Source organism: Limulus polyphemus, unplaced genomic scaffold, assembly GCF_000517525.1.
Source record: "Limulus polyphemus unplaced genomic scaffold, Limulus_polyphemus-2.1.2 Scaffold2169, whole genome shotgun sequence".
Classification (NCBI taxonomy): Eukaryota; Metazoa; Arthropoda; class Merostomata; order Xiphosura; family Limulidae; genus Limulus; species Limulus polyphemus.
In genome coordinates this window covers 138,403-158,250 of record NW_013667779.1, presented here as the reverse complement: position 1 = coordinate 158,250, position 19,848 = coordinate 138,403, and the positions used below count along the sequence as shown (strand labels likewise).

Here is a 19,848-nt window from a genome sequence, read left to right as displayed (position 1 = left end):
ACTATATTCTCCAGATATGGCACCATCAGATTACCATCTTTTTCATTTGCTGCAACTCCATCTTAATGGGAAAATGTATGCAAATGTGAAAGATGTTAAAGAGGACATCAACATGTTTTTTGCTTCAAAGCCAAATGATTTCTATAATCAGGGCATTAACAATCTGATTGTAAGATGGAAAAGCATCATCAATAAAAATGGAGACTACTTCAATGTACTTACAAATGTTTTGATATACAAGTTGTTCGGGTTTTTCATCAAAAGAAAAGCAACATTAATTTCTTGACAAACTAATATTTTGTTCATGAAAACATTGAGGCTAAAGCCAAGTAAAGGAAAATCTAAATAAAATATCGTTGTTTATTTATGGATTCGGGGAAATCTGGTATCTGTTAAGTGTCATCAATTAATGTTCCTTGTATAAGAAGATCATTTTTATATAAAGGACTCCCTTGTTTATCTTTGAGTTAACAGTGTTTAATCAGGTACAATTTCTGGATCTACATTTTTGTTAATGCTTTCAACAAACAGTTTATGCTCTGGTCAAACTGTACTGACTTGCCTGGGTCTACACTGGTTGCTGAAACATGAGGATATATCATAATACAGCTCTGATAAAAGTTTCTTCCATGAAACTAACAACTATAAATGATGCCACTTAGTCTTCCATTTGATTTGTATCATCTGTCAATCACTAACCCTTATCAGCCTGTTATCAATAAAATGAAAATGACTTTGTGTTTCTGCAGAAAGAAAATCAAATATCTCTAAAGTTTTTTCATTATTTGATATGCAAGCACTTTTGAGATAAATTATAATCAATGAACCTTTTACAAAGTTTTTAGATTTTTGAAGATAATTTCTGCTTTTGAATAAATAAAAATGAGAACAAGTATGAGCAACATTCCACGTAGTTACAGAAATGTTACAATCACACACTGGCTTCAAAGGATGTTAAGGTATACCTTCCTCATTGATATGATGTGCAAGCATAAACAGTCTTCTGTACATCCTTATGTATTACTTTGTACTCATAATTAACACTTTCGTAACAAACAGAGGTATTTTTTTATATTATCATATACACCTTTAGACACCTCTGCTTTTTCTATTTTATCTGTTCAACAATGAAAAAGGGGCAGTAACTATGCCAACTTTACCACCAAGGTAAAATATTTAACTACACTCCTGAAATAAAAAATGTTTGCTTTTACAACAGTCCTTTTGCAATATATGCAGAATACTATTTCTTATATTTTTTGGGAGGGAGGAAATTACTAAAACTCAATGGCTCAAGAGGTGGTGGGGCTGATCTCTGATCTGTTGAAATGACAAAAATATCTGTTCTCATTCTTATTGACAACACCATGTTTTATATTTATTGTACTCTTCTTATACCTGAAGTAGTTAATATACAGTCTTTTATTGAAAGTCATGGTTCAGAAGTTTTACATCTACTGAGCTCACATATTTATCTTAGGATTAACACCAGTGTATTTTCATAGACAAAAACATCACTTAACAGGGTTCTTACCTCCAATACACTCATATGCTTATTCTAAAACTGTTTAATACTAATCCCTTTTCTAGTCAAACCCATGGTTCATGCGTGCTTTACTTTCATTATATTTGAGTACTTAAATTAATAGTCAATAGAACTGTATTTATCTAGTGTTTTATGTTTAACTGTGCTCATAATCACTCAAACAATTTTTTAAAGAAAAAAACCAGGTTTTAAGCAATTTACTTTCAATATACTCTTATGCTTATTCTTGAATTTGACATTTTTCTAAAGAACATCAGTCATGTTTTACTTGCGTGCTCCTAGAACTGTTCTAGAATTTTTTACAACTCCAGGATCCAATTCAAACCAAATCCTCATTATTGCTAAATTCACAAAAATGGACTATGTTACAACTAATTTTCAGTAGCACTTGCAAATAATACTGTACAAAAGTTTCTCTTAAGAACATTTAAAGGAGCTTTTTAAAGTGTTCCAAGATCTAGAAAATTTATTTAATATTCAGTTTTGCTTAAAAGAAATCTTGCAGTGTTTAGACCAAATATTTTTGATTCTGTACTTTGCTAAAATTCTTTCTTTTCTTACGAGTCATTTTTCCTTGCTGTGGTTTTTTGTTCAAGAAGAAAAATGTCTATACAAAATACACAGTTTTGAATAATTACAAAAAATTTTGAAAACTGAAATGATGCATTAAAAATACATTAATTCTCCTACAAGTTCATGAGACAAATTTGTAGTATATTTTCTGCTACAGTCATAAGTAAACTTTTATAGTAATATACCGAGGTATTTCATCAATGTTATGTTTTATATAGAAACTTTTTTGATAAAACCAATGAACAATCTTGACCTGTATCTGAAGAACTTACAAATACTATATTTACAATTATAGAACACAATCTTACCTTCTCATACATTATTCTATATAAAAAGTGTTATTTCACTACCATAAAATTACAGACAAATGTTTGCTGGTATGATAACTCACCTTAAAATCATTATTATTAAACACTTTTTCAACTCGCTGAGTAGCCTAATAACCAAGCTTAAAAATTAGTTATTACTTTAAACGTACAAAAAAACAAGGTCTTTCAAAATATATCTGCTAACTTCCAATAAAATCTGCAACTAGCTGTATTCTATATCAAAAACTAAAAATCACTAGTCAACAAAGTTTGACTTTAATGTTTAAGATGAATAATATTAAACAAAACAATGAAAATAGAATTTTTGTCATTAACATGCATAATTAAGTAATTGCTTCAAAAGTTGACTACATTTACAATCAACATAAACTACACATTCATTCATTTATGAAATACTCCCAATCAAAATTCAACCCATCTGAGGAAATAGTCTAATCTATTTTGAATTATTTAAGTTATTTCTATTTCACACATTAGCAATTGCAAGCTACAGTACATATGAAACCACTCAGCCATGCACGAAGCAGCACAATTTTTCAAAAAATAATATTTAACATCTGTTGGATTTAATTTATGACAGCCGTCGGGTAATATTTTTGCCATAAGCACTTTTTGTTGTGTTTGGAAAGCATCTTTTTTCTTCAACTCAAGTTTCTTTGTATCCAAGACTTTCTCAAACTTACCTCTCACAAATGTCAAACATGTGTTAAATGACAACGATCACACAGAAAATATTATATACTTTGTAAATAACAGCCACCACCCTATAAAAATGTTCAAAATTAGCTTTTTATTTAACTGTCAACATTATATAAAAACTGAGCATCACTTTTGCAATGCTTTACCTTTGTTGAAACCTCCCCTTCCACCAGGCCCTTGGTTACTACAATCGAAGCACAGAAATTTCAGTGAGAACTCTTCATCTTGGAAAACTTCAAAACACTATTATGTCTAACTTTAGTCCAATTAGCAATGGAACCAGTGGGAATTTGTTAAATCTATCCAAACAGTTTTGTGCTATTTACTTAAAAACTACAAGGATGTCTTGCTTACTTTATAAGCACTACATCCATTCTGGTATATACACAGGAGCTGTCTGGCATATTTACATAAAAGTTTCTAAATACTTATTCAGTTACTTTCTATAACATATGTTTCTATAAAAACCACTGGTTCTTCTGCAATTTGGATTACACCTGTTAAAAAAAAAATACTAAAACATAACGTTTAAGAGCTACAGCTTGTTCAAACGAAAAACTCTCATCCTATCAAAAAATGTTTCAATTACTCATATAATATACTGGTTTCTTAAGTGTATGTACAGATTGTTTAAAAACTACAATCTAAAGTTTATTAAAAGTAACATTTATACTGGCATCAAAGACTGATTACAAATTTTTAATTTTAATATTTTCACTCACAGAAGCAAGTATCCCACTTATAATAGAAATACAGAGCTATTTTATACTAGTACACTTCATTGCTGCTACTCAAGCAGTTAGTGCACAAAGAATAAGCAAGCAATATGTAGTTAAAGCAATTATACACGTTACTGCTTAAAATACAATTCAATGAAGATCCAATTGTTACTAAAAACTAACCAATTTTAGGTCTACTATAGATGTATGGAATTTTAATGAATATTTAAAAGGATTACCCCTGCCAGTTATTCAAAGCTAAGTTTATTTAACATTTGCTCACTAAACCAAAAATTTCACAAACTAAAGTTTTCTCAAATATTTCCTGTTTTAAATGGAGGGGAAAAGAAAAAAAACAAATATTGAGTACTGTTTTTAAATATCTTATTAAATTTCTGTCTGCATGTTCAATTGCATTTAAGCCAATTAACAACTCAGAGAATTAAATAGGCTATGAATCGTGTCTTCTTGGTAGATCAATGCTTAAAAACAACTATTCTTTGTTTCATATACACATTATATGATCATTTCTCTTGCTTCCTTTTACCCATTCAGACTCTCAAGTTGATGGTCCACATATTTCAACAATACATAATCTTATGTCAGTTTATTATCAAGTGAAATAACTTACATAAAATATTTTATTTAATATTCATACTTTTTTAAAAAGTGAGTGTTTCACTATATAATCCAGACAATCAATATAGAAGTTAATAGCACTTTCAACCCTAGAAACATCAAACAGTAGCTACACCTATTTTATAGCAAGATATTTGTATAGTAATATCTTATTCTTGTCAACCAAGTTTAAATGAGACGTTAAACATATTTCTAAATGATTACTCTGGAATAATCTACAACAAAACTATTAACACCACCAACATATTTGACTAAACATATCTTCAAATTTTGTAGCTTAGCAGATGTAAAATTAATCTTCTAATATTATTCTAGATATATTACAATAATTTTAATGCAAAGGTAATGGTATAGTGTAATATCCTTCATCAGACATCCAATTACCTTTTCACATACATATACATAAAAAAACTCAATTTTTTCATAATTACTCAAAAGTTCAATAACACACTAAAAACCCTTCAAAGGTGGAACTTGTCTATTGAAAACACATCTCAACACCTTACAAACTCTTAAAATTTGTGTGATTTAATCAAACTATGTAAAATAAGTACTGACATCATCAGTGCCAACTAATGACCCTTCTAACTCAAGTAACAGCAGCTTACAAGCAACTATTACTTATTTGTTGCATTGGATAACTATATCATAACAAACTCAAAGCTACTTTTTCTGTATGAACTATTGCTAGCGGTAACAGTAGTTAAATGCATTAAACAGCTGTAACTAACCTGTATAGCAGAAATGGTTCACCTATGCAGTCTTTTTTCTAATTAAATTTATATTTTATTTCAAGCAGATACCTGCTTAGTTTCAATGAAGTGGGGAAGCCATAAACTAGTTATTGTGACTTCATTTCCTAGAAGGTGATATTTTTATCCATTCAAAAGAAACATGTGCAGCCATATACAGTTCAGTTTTTTCTTCTTTCTGTTCTAAAGCAAGCCCTGAAGACTTAATCCTATAGCCTCCTGGTGCCATTTTTAAATTTCTTTCTGCATTGGTACTACATTACATTCAAAACTTAATTAAACCACTTTACTATCAATACACATGTCAATGAAATTAACATTATAATGTATAATTTGAATTGTTATGTTATCTAAGTTTTAATTTCTTTTTGTCAAAGGAAACATTAAAACAATTAACCTGCAGTTTTCGTGGCACATAATCCACGCACTATGAAAAATCTCCACTTTAGCAAGAGCTGAGTATAAACACATACACATGTGATGTACATGAATGTCCAGACCCTAATGTAGGTCTGCATGCCCTTTCGACACGCAAGATACAAATTCTTAGAACTGTATTCACTGATCAACAGATGTAAATTTTCAAACCCTTGACAGGTGCTACGCCCATATTCTATACTTTGCCTTGAGATCTACAACATACATGTGGTTAGTTGACACAAGTGTATACAGTTGTTAGAAAGTGCTCAGTTTACACTATACTCTACCACCAATTAATTTGAAATTGGTGCACAGTTCTTCTCATGGTGTACATGTAACTGCCATTAGTATTATTGTCTGCCTGATCAACTATAACACTTAAATAGGTCTTACTTTTATATTTTAGTTAATTATGTATTATCTACGCTTCAAAAATCATATTTGAAAGACTTAATGACTTTTATAAGTTTAACTTGTTGTGGCCTGGATTATGGAAGTGTATAAACAAGATGGCATCATTTGTGTTCAAAGCATTAGTGAAACGAGTGTCTGTACAAGGGTCACCAATAATCCACAGACGTATTGGCATAAATAATAAAAGACAAAGAATTGGAAAGGAAAATTAAAAATAAATTATATGTGAAAAGATAGGCGTGAAATTAACAAGTTTCAAAATACTTCTATGAAGAGCTAAAAGGTACGTACATATTTCCATTTCTTAATTTTAAACATTTCACTGCACTGTACATTGACGATAATAGGTAGAGTTGTTGATATAGTAGAGAAAGTAGAAAATAAGAAACTTTTAAATTCATTTAATAGGTTCTAATTATGCAAATAAAATGTGAAAACTAAAATAACAAATAGCGTTTTTATAATTCATATAAAAATCACCTTGCCGATGGACTATTCAGAGTCCAAGTACAAGTAACGACAATAAGTAACGAATCTTTGTTTATATTAAAAATTGTAAAAATCAAAACTAAATATTTTATTTTTCTGAAACTTGAAACTACATGTTTTCAGGAAAGTTCTTGTCAAATTTAAAACAATTTCAATCACTAGTCTTATTTTTGGAATGAAATATAATGAAAGCAACATTAATTGCTACAAGCTGCAGCATGCCATTGGCAAAGGGTTAATGGCAGCTTGCTAATATTTAGGCTCTTCAAAAACCCTACAATAGGCAGTCATAAGTTACTTCTAAAACAAACACAACCAGTTACAATCAAGCTCCTTCTCTTCTATTATATATATATAAAAAAACTCCAACATCTACTGCTAATATTGGTACACTTTTGGTAGATAACCAGTTTCAAGTTACTGGTAAGGCACACACACTTAAATACCTAACGTTTTTTTTTCCAAATGTGTCAAAAATAAAATACAACTTAGTTCCATTAGTTTAAGACACATTCAACTTCTTGTAACAACACATCTAGTTTCAATAGTCCGTAAAAAACTCATGTTCATTAACAACCAAGTTTTTTTCTTGTAGTGGTGTATACGAAAACCCTAACTAGTTTATAGTTTGCTACATTAAGTCACATTATTCATCTATTACAATTTCCAATACTGATATAAAACGCACTCAACTGCATACATGTACAATCCAATTGTTTCCGTTTAATAAAAAAAAATCCCAATGGCAGTCTACTTACATTAAGTCATTTGTTAAAATGACTAACCATATCAAATGAAGTTTTTTACCATTCTAACTGAAATACAAGCTGCCTATGTTAGAAGATTTCACATTTCCAGTACAAAATCTAGTCAGTCATGGGTATTTCATAAAACAAACTTTGAAATAAACAATTATGTTCCTATTATTATCTATTACAAAATAAACCTTAATTTCATAGCTAATTATATTAGAATAATTCCTGTTCATAATTCAGAACATTTCAAGTGTTTGGTAATACAACAACTTGTAAACTGTTCCTTTCTCTTGTTCTTTGAAAACAGACCCAGAGTAACAAGGTTTTTCAGTACAATACGTCAGAATTTCAGCAATTAGTTCATCAGCATTTTTAATAAGCCTTTAATCATTTAGAATATACTGCTTTGTCATATCAGTTGTAAAACAAAAACTTAATTCAGTGCTCATCTATCTAGAAACTTTACATTTCTACAACACAGATCATTAACTATCCAGTAAAAAATGCCTAACAATTTGCAATTCATTTAAGCTTTGAAATTTAATTCTATTCACTTATTTTTTGAGATATTTTCAATGTTTTTAACTGCTCTATTTTAGATACAGTATCAAAATATTAACTTCTGTGATTCAATTAAATGTTTTATCCAGGATATGATGAATACAACCAAATCTCCATAATGGGAAATACTCTTAGTGTTAGATAATTAAACTGTGATAAATATCTCATACCTGTCAATGTTCACAAATTAGTAGAAAATGCTTTCAAGGCTATTTTTCATGTTTTATTTACAAAATACATGTGAATCTAAAAAATGCCTATTTTCTGTGTTACAAATCTTTGATTTTTGGAGGAAGAAGAAAAAGAAAAGACTTAAAATAAACAAAATCAAGTAATAGCCTCATGTAAATCATAGTATTTTAGCTTCCTCATAAACCATTCCATATTCATAGCATCTAAGTGCTAAAAAACAACTGTAAAAAATCTCTCTCAAATGTACAAATTATAACTTGTATAACCTACTTCTATAGCTTACTGAATAAGGGTATGATAAAGTATCTAACATTAAAATTACCAATAAAATTTGTCAGCTGTCTGAAAATGTTTTTAAAACTATACACAGAATTATTTGTATGTTCAGAACTTTGTTGGTTAGTGCCCCTAATAACACAAGTTACATAAAAAGTTTAAATAAAAATACCACCAATATAGCAATTACTACCACTAATTACTGTTGGTATTCCCTAAGTATTTTACATATGAAATTAATTATTACCAGTTTTTTTGGTCAGGTCTTTACACTAAGTATTGCAACAGGCAAAAACAAAATTACTCAATATGAAGCAATATGTGGACCTCACCTGTAGTGAACGGTATAAAAACAAGTCGATAATTTAAGGGGTAATATTCCCAGTTCTTTATACATCATTTCTTCAAATTGCTATTAGATCAAATCTAGCTACAGGTCAAGTAGACCAGTTCTATTATACAATAACAAAATTTTACTTTTAACTATGTTTTGTTGATACTGATGCATTCGTATAATGGTGTAATTCCACTCATTTAAATTTCTAAATATGTAGCATAACTTAATTGCAATGAAATTGTTTCCCAAGTCTTCAAACTGGTGTTATAAATATTTTTATGTGCATACTAAAATAAACACAAATGGACACACACCAATGAAATAAATTTAACACATATCTAAATGCTTTAATATAAGTAATGTAAAAATTAAACTAAATGTACTTTAATGAAGTTTATCTCCATGATTTAGGTTTTTAAATGTAGTCCGGTCAGCTGAAATGACAATAGGAAGTACAACAGGGTTTATAACTATTATGAAAATGTAATGCAAGTTGATGTGACTAACTTAATAATGAGGTCAAAAAATTAAAAACATCACCGTTAAACAACCCTTCTAATATGTGACTTGTGTCTGTATGCACTGTTAAGTCACATAAAATAGAAGAGTTTTGACATTAATGCCTTCATATGCTGTTATTGTTAAGAACCAACTCTTACATTTTACCCATTGTTTCAACTGTCACTACTTTCAATCTATTTTAGCATGCTTTCAAAGTGATGAGGAAAAGAGAAACAAAATTATGACTTTATTGGCACTATAACATTCCTGGACAATTGCTTGCAGAAATACTTTAAAAAAATAAGGAAACTGATGTACAAGCATTTAATTTTGCCCTTCCTATCTAAATATTTCATTCATGGATATCATGAGTAGTCTTAAAACTACAGGATTCAGGACTCGCACACATGCACTAGGTTTGAGTGAGATGGCTGAGCAATTATGAACAGTGTTTTACAAGTTATTTTTTCATCATATTTAAGATCATGGATTAATTTACACAAATTGACTCATATAAAATGCCTTTACTATTAATGATAGATTTTATAACTAAAAATTTTTCAATGATAAATGCACACTACCATTATAATGTTCTTCAAACTAATTCAAATTGTAGTTATTAAGTGTTTGAAAACTGTTTATTACAAAAAAATTAAACTTACCCAAAACTTGATCTTCCCCGATCTCCAAAACTAGGACCACCTGCATAGTAGATTTACTGTTAATAACTTGTAAAGACTAACCACATTTCCAGTAGTAAATATCAACAGTATCAAAAGACTTACGACTTCTGGGTGACAAAATTACACCTTCAGCATCATAACAAACATAGTTGCGGACTGTGGCATTTATACATTATAATGCTATAACCAATTTCTGAAAATGCTAATCCCTATTTTCAAATATTCATGTTGACACAAGTTTGAGTTTTCACACAAAAAACATTATGATACAAATAACTAAGCAGTTTTTTCATATATATTTCATTTCTACCAATATATATTAGTAATATTTTATCAGATTGTTATCAAAGTATTTTTTTTACAGTGTTCTGTTTTAAAGCAGTTTCTATAATGTGTGAGAAAATATTCACCATACAATGTTTCCCAATTGACAATATACAGTAGTTTTTTCACTCAAAATAAGTTCAGCAATTTTGTTTACAATATTTATTATGGTTGTCTGTTTTCATTCTTAAAAACTTGGATTTGTAACTCAAATTGGCCAGGATTAGAAAAGTCTAAAAATAATCCGGCTAGTGTAACCACCTCAACTGGCAAGATTTCCATCATATAACCAAGTTATATGACTGCAATATTTTTTCTTATCTTTTTAGGTAAAATATAAAGAAAATATAAAAGATGCAGCACTAAAACATATATTAATTAATATGGCTGCAACAAGTTCAATGCTCAGTGAAAATATTTGTAATTTAAATTCAAGCATTAGTAGTCTGTAAGTTGCTGTTTCAATTCATACAAAATGTAGATGCTATAACTTGACTGTAGTGGATGTGCTAGTTTTTTGGTCCATGCTTATTAAAATGCATATCCAAAAAATCTTGCATCCCATCTATTAGTTTGCACAAAATCAATGAAATTTTGCCATTTTGTTGAGATAAACCCTTTTTAATACCAATAATTGGTATAATTGTAGTTAGGATGGTGTTAGAACTATGTCAATAAAAATACAGATTCATAAACCATGTATAAACCATACACAAACCATGTAACCGATTCATTCTTGGCTTTTTTTTTAAATTCAACAAAATGTAACTCACTAGTGTTTGTGAAAATCTCAAATATCATTTGAGTAATCTCTAGAACCTCCTAAATACATTTCAAACATTTGTTTTCAGTAAAACTATATATCTGTTCTATTATTTTCTCTACCCTAACTATAATGGATGTCAATTTGACCAACCTCATAACCACCATAAAAAATTAGGAAATAAATATAAATTATACTTTTTCATTCTAGAACGACTACAAATTATAACACAAAAATACAAATGTTTAGTCTAAATAGCTTAAATCTTTTGGTTATAATACATTATATATGTATATACATTATTACTATTTACAAATCAGTTCTTACTTATTTTTCTTAAAACATAGAACAGTAAATGAACTATAGCAAACAATTATCTCTTTTAGTTACAAACTTTGTACTCGTTTTCTGCTTGCCGCCGTAGGTTACTAAGCCTTATCAAATTTTGCACATGTAGGATGTCAAACTAAAAACATTTTTCAGGTTTTTATATATACAATTGAAGTAACCAAAAATCATAAATTACTATATAAATACCACAGAATTCCACTATAATTTATCAAACTTAGTAACTAAACTGTATTTGGCCTAAAAAATATGAAATTTCAAGCTCACTAAAGACCCACGTTACCAGCAGGAAGATTTGTATTGAAAGAACGTTATGACGTTGTAACACTTGAAAGTGGCTGAGAAAGCCACTAGGGGGACATTCTGAGCTTTCGATTGGATATTTACATGTCACATACAGAAGAAAGTGTATATAAGGGACCATTTTCAAAACTGGAAAGAGGTGAGCAGGGCTACTGTATTTGATTCAGTACATGAGCGATATCTCAGCAAACAGAAAATTTGAAGGTTCTTACTTGATATTCAAACTTGTCAATATTGGTAATTTGAGTTCCTAATTCGTAAGAAACTATTATAGACTTCACAAACATCTAATTTGAACCAGTGCTGCATTTAACATACAACATGACACACAAACAATGATTTTTAGGTGTTTTTATAAATATTTACTTTTAAATTAAGAAATCAAATAATGTATAATACTAAAATTAGAATTATAATCTACAGTTTGATACCAAACATATTGATATAAATTCATAAAATAGTGTTTCAATAAAATTTTGAATGCAAGTCAACAAACACGATGACATGGCCTTTGACCCACGGCAATAGGGTTAAATAGCAGTCTTTCCATACGTTTTATAAATTTATATCTAACAAGGTTTAAGCTTGAAATATGCAAATTAACAGTTTCAGAATTTATTCTTATTGAGTTTGGGGTGTAATTTCTCCATTTTCTGGTTGATAGAACTATTTCTGAAATATTCAGAATTTTTCATATCAGTCAAAGACATCATAATAACACTAACTCATAAGCTTACCTTGTGGACCCAAACATAGCTTCTAATGAAATGCAAGGAAAGAATATTGTACTTTTAGCCTAGTGATTGGGTGTTCAATCTGCCATGGTAAAGAAAATTACTTTAGCTTGTGATATCTCCACATGAAGGTGGGCCATATCCTCCTGGAGACTTTTATATATTAGCTCCAGATGCAAGTCCTTCAAATGGGCCTAATGGCCCACCCTGAGATGGTACGGCAGAAAGAAGTAGAATGTGCTGGAAGTCTTAGAAAATCATGACCTGGCAGAGGAATTCCTTGGGGTGATAACTGTTGGTCTGAGGGTGTTGTGATAAGAGAAGGTAGGGTAGAAGTGGAACCTGAAATGAAGTCACAACTTTAGGCTACTACAGACTAGGCCTGAGGTGGTGCCTGGCTGCTGCCCATAACCCGTTGCTGATGTGTAAGTATAAGAACCATAAGATGAGGAAGTTCTGTATGGAGGCTGATTTTGACCAGTTTCATAACTATTTTTAGAGGCATACATCTGTTGTCAAGCAGGGGATTGTGAGTAGGATGATGGCTGGGTGCTGTAGGTAAGAGACCATTTTCCATAACTTGCTACTGAAGCTCCATAGCTGGAATATGTTCCCACCCTATCTGATATGATAAAAACCTCCGAATACCTGTGCTGTCTGCTTTAAATGCATCATGCATAGTTAGATGTTGGAATCAAGGATTAATGAACAAAGATGTCTATTGATTCCAGGACAGCTTTTTTCTTTACTCTCAAAAGTGAAAACTTACCCATAACTTTCAACATTTTTAACTTAAACATCAATCACTAAAATGAATCCTGCATTACAGATTATTTAGATGAGAAAATTTGCCAACTAGAATATTGCAATAACTTTTCAATCAACAGTTAAAAAATAATCAATAATCAGTTTTTGAAAATGCACATCTCCATAAAAACTTGCAAGACACACTGACCAGATGTTTGACCATATGATGAACTCTGTTGCTGATTGTAATTGTAGCCCGGTGACTGAGTAGGTTGAGAGTAATCCTGATTGTACCCTGAATAGCTGCTTGATGCCATTCCACCTGTATTTCCTCCCCAGCCTTGTTGCTGTGGTTGTTGCTTTAAAAAGAATCATAGAATATAACATAGGAAAATGAAAAAAAGAAGTATCATAACCTGAGAATTAACAATACTTAAGTCTTCGTGTACATTTTTATTTAGCTAATATAGAAAGTATCAACTTCATTTAGCAAAGAATAACTGAGCAAAGTAATTCACACACACACACACACACAATGAACATACATTCAAATTTAAAAAAAAATCTTGTGTACCCAGAATTTTAATTAGCTTTTGAAATTAAGTAGTTTACTGTCCATGGGTTTATTTGAAAAAATAACTAAAATTGAATGTTTGAACATATAAATACCTAACATATAGTTCTTAAGGGTATATACAATATTGTATATATTTGTACTGAAGTAACTTGCCAAATATGGAACAAGGGGTATGTTTCTTAATTATCATATTAAATATTAAGTGTTCTTACACACAATACTCAGCACAAGAAACATACCCCTTGTTCCATATTTGGCAAGTTACTTCAGTACAAATATACTCCAATTGTACTTTTTGTTTTGTCAATGACAGGACAAAACAATACTTACACTATATCCTAAGTTAGATTGGCCATATGTTCCTTGAGAATAGTTTGGATTAGTCCCATAACTACCATATCCTCCACTGTACCTGAAAATATATTGCAATCAATTAATATATACAACAGAAAAATCTTTATACATTAGCAAGTTACATTTATAATAACTTGAAAGTGGGCCAGTTTGTGGTTCAATTTTTTTTTTTCTTCTGTGCAGTGGTGTGCAGGAGCACTAATTATGCAAATCAAAGTTCAAAATCAATTGATATTGCTTGCTGACCAATAATTGGTACAATTGTAGCCAGGATGGCAGAATGATTTTTAGTGTAAATTTCAGTACTTCACTTCCTTAAGATGTTAGGTTTATGTCAATAAATATACAAATTCATAAACCATGTCACTGATTCATTCTTGGCTTTTTTTTTTTTTTAATTCAACAAAACATAACTCACCAGTGGTGATATAACAGTTGCCTAATGGGAACAATTTTAATAAAGCATTAAAAGCCCGAATTTTTTTCAGCTGCATCATGAATAGGAACATGTTGAATAATATGAAAAAACTGCATGCAATGCATTATTCTTTACCACACAAACATCAGAAGGAAAAAGCTACAAAATCTCATAAACAAGAATAAATGCCTAATTCAAGTGTAACTTCAAACGCAACTTAAAATATTCCACAGGGTTACCACATTATTTTTTTTCAAATACAAATGAACAATAAAAATATAAGCACTGTTTAATGCATTATGTTAGCCTTTAGAAATAGGTTGACAATAGTACAAATTATAAACTAAGTCAAACATTAATGTATATATGAAGTTAGAAATATTTTTCTCCTCAAGCATCATTATTAGCTAACTTCATGCAATATTTGTTAAAATACAGGGCAGCCAATGAAAGCTATCCCACTGATATTTTAGGGAAAGAATAGAATATGCTAAACTTTTTGAATAAACATACTCCAATTTGTTTTCAGGTGAAATACTTACGAGATGGCTCCCATCTAATGCTGGAGGATAGGAAGTGGGGGTTTAGATGAAAGTACAATGTTCAGTTGCATACACAAAGTATCTCTTTCAGGAGACATTTGGACATTCTCTCCCAACAGCAGAAAACAATTTCCAAAATACACAAAAAAGAATAGTGAAGTTGGGTCTGTTTGAACAGCACCCAGGACAGCTTAACATCCCACACACTCCAAATAAAATGTGCTATGATTGCATGATGCCCTGCTCTGAACATCAGCCTGAAATCTATCCAATGAGCAAGTCTAGAATTGAAATTATCCTATAGAACTGTACCAGGTTTTGAACAATGATCTAAATAAGAGAGTTTACCATATTCAAATTCTTCATCAACTTAAGGATACAGATTTTATTATTTTCTTTAACAAGCTCATTATTCACAAAAACTTGGCAAACCAGAAAGCTAGTCTTCTCGATCCCAGAGCAGGTCAAGAAGCCACAGTGTCAACAGAGAAGACTACATTAGTAATTATTTATAAGAACAATTTTTAACCAAAGGGTCTAAAACATTTTCCAAGAAAAATACTTAAATGGTGAATGAGAAAAACAATTTTCACAGACTCTGGGTATGTTGCAGCAAAATGCAACAAAAGCATAGTAACTACATTGTTTCATATACAATGCAAGTCTTCTGTAATACTAAGCCTGTTTGTACAGGCAGCATAGCTAACCTACATACACAAGTAATAAAAATCTTGAAGGAATGGCAATGCCAAAAAGTATAAAATACACAAAACAATACAAAAATTGCTAAATAAGTCACCAAATCTTTCCAAGAAAAGCTTTTACCTACTACTAAATGTTTAATTCCTTTTATTTACATGAAATCACGTTTGAACAAAAGCATTTAATATGAATAATGCTGTAGTCTTACAATGGCTAAATCCCATAGGCTTATAACATTGACTCAGTAGCCTCCTATGTAGGGATTTTTTGTATGGTTTTGTGTACTCATCCCTATCTTGTTTCTGTACTTTTGGCATTGCCATCTCTACATCATCCTTTTTTTTTATATTACTTGTTCCCCCCCTCTTTTTTATACAATACCAATGAATATTTTATAATGAACTGCAGCAGTTTTAGCCTGGCTAGATGAGTTGTCTTAATGGCCATTATGTGTTCAAGTTAATGAAATACTATACTGCTTCTGCACTCCTCAAGTTAAAATACAACATTTTGGTATGTAAATCATTGCAACAACTTCAAGCACTGATGAGCTGGCCCTTCTGATGCCAGAATTAGAATAACCGGCAGAACAATCGACTGTTAAGCTACTCGCTGGTTCTCTTCTCTGTTTTAACGATGTTCTTTGGTTAAGCTGAAGATCTTAATAGCTTTTGAAAACCTAAGTTAGGTATTTATAAAAGTCTTTTAGACTATTATAAGAGAGATTTGAGATTATGATGAGTAATACATAATATGCATTGGCCATTTTTTTCCCAGGTCATCCCTACATACCAAGCACTAACGTGCTTAGTGATATCTACATCTTTTGATGAGATAACCTATGAAAATGACAAAAAGAAAAAAAAAATACATCTTTGTTTCTCAACAAATGCACTCTCCATTTTTTAAGCTAAAGGCTAATCTTTAATAGTTGTGAGTGAATAATGTATAATTACTGCAATCAAATGAGTTGCCTCACCAGCAGAGAGCAATGCAAGTGATGTCAATCAGATATTCTCTCTTTGCTAAAATGGAACCTTTATTTTTTAAACTCATCATGTAACTTGAAACTGGTCAGTCAAAATAATCCAGACTATAATAATAATAATAATGAAGATGCTGATTATGTAGTGTTTAATAACATTATAATTTTTAAAATACTTTAAAGCTTTAACTCTTTCAGCACAGGCTCAGTCCTAGGGACCAACCGTGTAACCATTTTATGCTTCTTATAGTTTGCATGCTATAACTTTTAAATTAGTAAGCGTATCTCAACAAAGTTTTGAAGATTATCAGTAAAAATAACAAGGCTTTCCTTCACAAAATATCAGAATTCTTTAAGTAATGTTTTTCTCATGTCTTTTTTTTTATGTTGACTATCCAACATGCAAAGTAATTTTGATTTTAAGATTAAAAATACTTTTATGCATCAGAAAAAGTGCATATGTGAAATTTTTTTTTAACCTCCACATAATTATCAAATGTTTTTTAAGAAAAAAAAACTATTTTATCTGATATTTTCACTATCAAATCTCTGTACGTGTTTGGTCGATTTGACTGACCTTGTAACCACCATAAAAAATTAGGAAATATAAATTACGCTTTTTTCGTTCTTGAATGACTACAAATTATAACATGAAAACACAGATGTTTAGTTTAAATAATTTAAATCTCATAACATTATACATTTATATATATTTATTATTTATATTATATAGACCTTTCAGTCATTCCTGGCTAACATTACAGAAGTTGCAATGACGAGTTGCACATGCACTCATATTACTATATCCAAGAATATAAAACTGGCCTTTACAAAGTGATCTGTCTTGGCTGTGTAAGTTCTTAAACTTATTTTTCTTAAAACATAGAACAGTAAACAATGAAATATAGCAAACAATTATCTCTTCTAGTTACAAACATTGTATTCATTTGCTGTTTGCCGTAGGTTGCTAAAAGCCTTATCAAATTTCGCAAGTGGAGAATGTGAAACGAAATAATTTTTTCAAGGTTTTATATATATATATATATATATATACACATTTACAAAATAATATGTGGTATTGATATAGTAATTTATGATTTTTGGGATAAATTATAGTGGAATTCTTTTTTAGACCCAAGTACAGCTTTGTTACTAAACTTCATTAATGCATTACTATACTGCTTGGAATCTAGCATGAAAAGAAAGAGTTTTCTACACAAATACTTTGTAGAGGCTGAGAAAAACCACTAGGGGACATTCTGAGCTTTTGATTGGTTATACATATGTTATTGGGTGAAGTAGGTGTATGTGAGCAAGTATTTTCAAAAATTGAAGAGGTGGGCAGGGCCATTTTGGTTGATTCAATAAATATATAAATATCTCAGAAAATAGAAAAGATATTTCTTATCTTATATTCTAACTTGTCAATATTGGTAATTTCAGTATCTAATTCATAAGAAAGTATAGACTTTGTATTTGGTCACCACAAACATCTAATTTGAACCAATGCTGTATTCAACATACCACATGACACACACAAAAAATGGGTATTTAGGATTTTTTTAATACTTACTTTTAAATTAAGAAATTAACTAATGTATAATACAAAAATTTGAATTATAATCTACAGTTTGATACCAAACTTATTGACATACATTCATAAAATAGTAGTTGAATAAAATTTTGAGTGCTAGTCAACAGACGAGATGACATGGCCTTTGACCCGTGAACTGTGTCGGTAGGGTTAAGTGGAGAATTTAACAGTAAGTGCTCAGAAGAACCTTGATTAAATTTCTATGTTTAAAACCCATAGGTTTGAACCACTTTTATGAAGTATAATAGTCAAAACTACCTTAGCAAGTATATATTTTATATCAAACCCATTTGCAGCATTACAAAGAATATCTTAAGAAAAGTGATAGCATTTATGTCATGTAACACTAGAAAAATATAAATAATGATGCCCTTATGAATTTTGTACATTTCTTCCTAGTAATGTTTTAAATAATTTTTGATTTACAGTGTCAGTGACTTTTTTCTATATGTACACACACACACATATATATATTTGTTTCTATTTAGTTTAAAAGTGATTATCATCTGTATATATGATATTCTGTGAAAGTTTCATTCAAGACAGACCTTTTTACATTCCCTAAATGTGTCTTGTTGTAACATTGAAAATAAATAGGTAGAAAGCTAAATGTTTTATTTTGGAGGCAGGATGTGGCTTAGTGGTTAGCATTCCCATATTATGAACCCAAAGGTTCATGGTTTGTGTCCCATTGCCACAAAACTTCACTTTGTACATTGGGACTGTGGGTGTGCTATAAGAGTGATGTTTAGAGCCACCATTTGGTCAGATGAGTAACCTGAGAATTGGTGGTGGGTGCTGTTGACTGGATATCTTCCTTCTACACTGTCAATAGCCCTTGTGTAGCTTTTTTGTTAAGGAAAATAAGAAAATGTTTTACTTTCTTAGAGCATTTTCTGGCATTCACACTTGTTGTAATATTAACTTCTCTTCTCTTAGGCTTGTTCGTCTAATGACTTCTCCCTACACAGACATTAAAGAACTTGTTGCTGATTTTCTTTTTGTCTTGTGTAAAGAAAATGGTAAGGTGCACATGTTTTTTCATTGGTTTGAGATTGTTTATAATATATTTATATTAGAAACTGTAGTTGTTTTATAATTACAAATACCTGTTACATTTCTGATTTGTTTTCATTTTCTTTTTTAAATCTACATCTTTTTATTAACATCCTAACATTGTATAAATTGGTTCAAAGCTTACACATATATACTGTTTTAGCAGTCAAAACGTTTTAAATGTATATAGTTACTTTTTCAAATTGAGATAACTTGAATAGGTTTGCAGTAAACTTAAAACAACTTTTTTTTTATAGATGCTACACAGATTGTACAAAAATGGCATATCATAAAAAAAATGTTATGACTGATTCTGTTATTAAAGTTGAAAGGTCTGGTGTTTAAACATTTTTAGTGTACAGTGAACATTGATGTAAAAGTGATCACAGCTTTTTAATCTAATGTGGAATTTGAAAAAATTCCTAGGGTTGGTAATTAATATCTTAAAGTTGTCTGTGCAATATCAGCTGAAAGTAATATACAAGATAAAAAAGTTAATATTTCAAAAATGATAGC

General features: G+C 30.1%; 1 protein-coding gene and 1 long non-coding RNA gene across 3 annotated transcripts in view; one reads left to right on the top strand and one right to left on the bottom strand.

Annotated features, from left to right (window-relative positions):
* Positions 1 to 19,848, top strand: part of LOC106466151 (synembryn-A-like) — a 70,230-nt gene that overhangs the window by 37,129 nt on the left and 13,253 nt on the right. For both annotated transcript variants that reach the window (XM_022394112.1, XM_013926394.2), the window contains exon 12: positions 19,216 to 19,298. In XM_022394112.1, the coding sequence (XP_022249820.1) occupies positions 19,216 to 19,298 (83 nt within the window). The remainder of the gene's footprint in view (positions 1 to 19,215; positions 19,299 to 19,848) is intronic.
* On the bottom strand, positions 3,264 to 14,095 carry LOC106466152. The gene is made up of 4 exons (XR_001291250.2): positions 14,012 to 14,095; positions 13,313 to 13,463; positions 9,865 to 9,904; positions 3,264 to 3,331 (listed from the first exon to the last, which is right to left on the bottom strand). It is a non-coding gene; the product is annotated as an uncharacterized LOC106466152 (long non-coding RNA).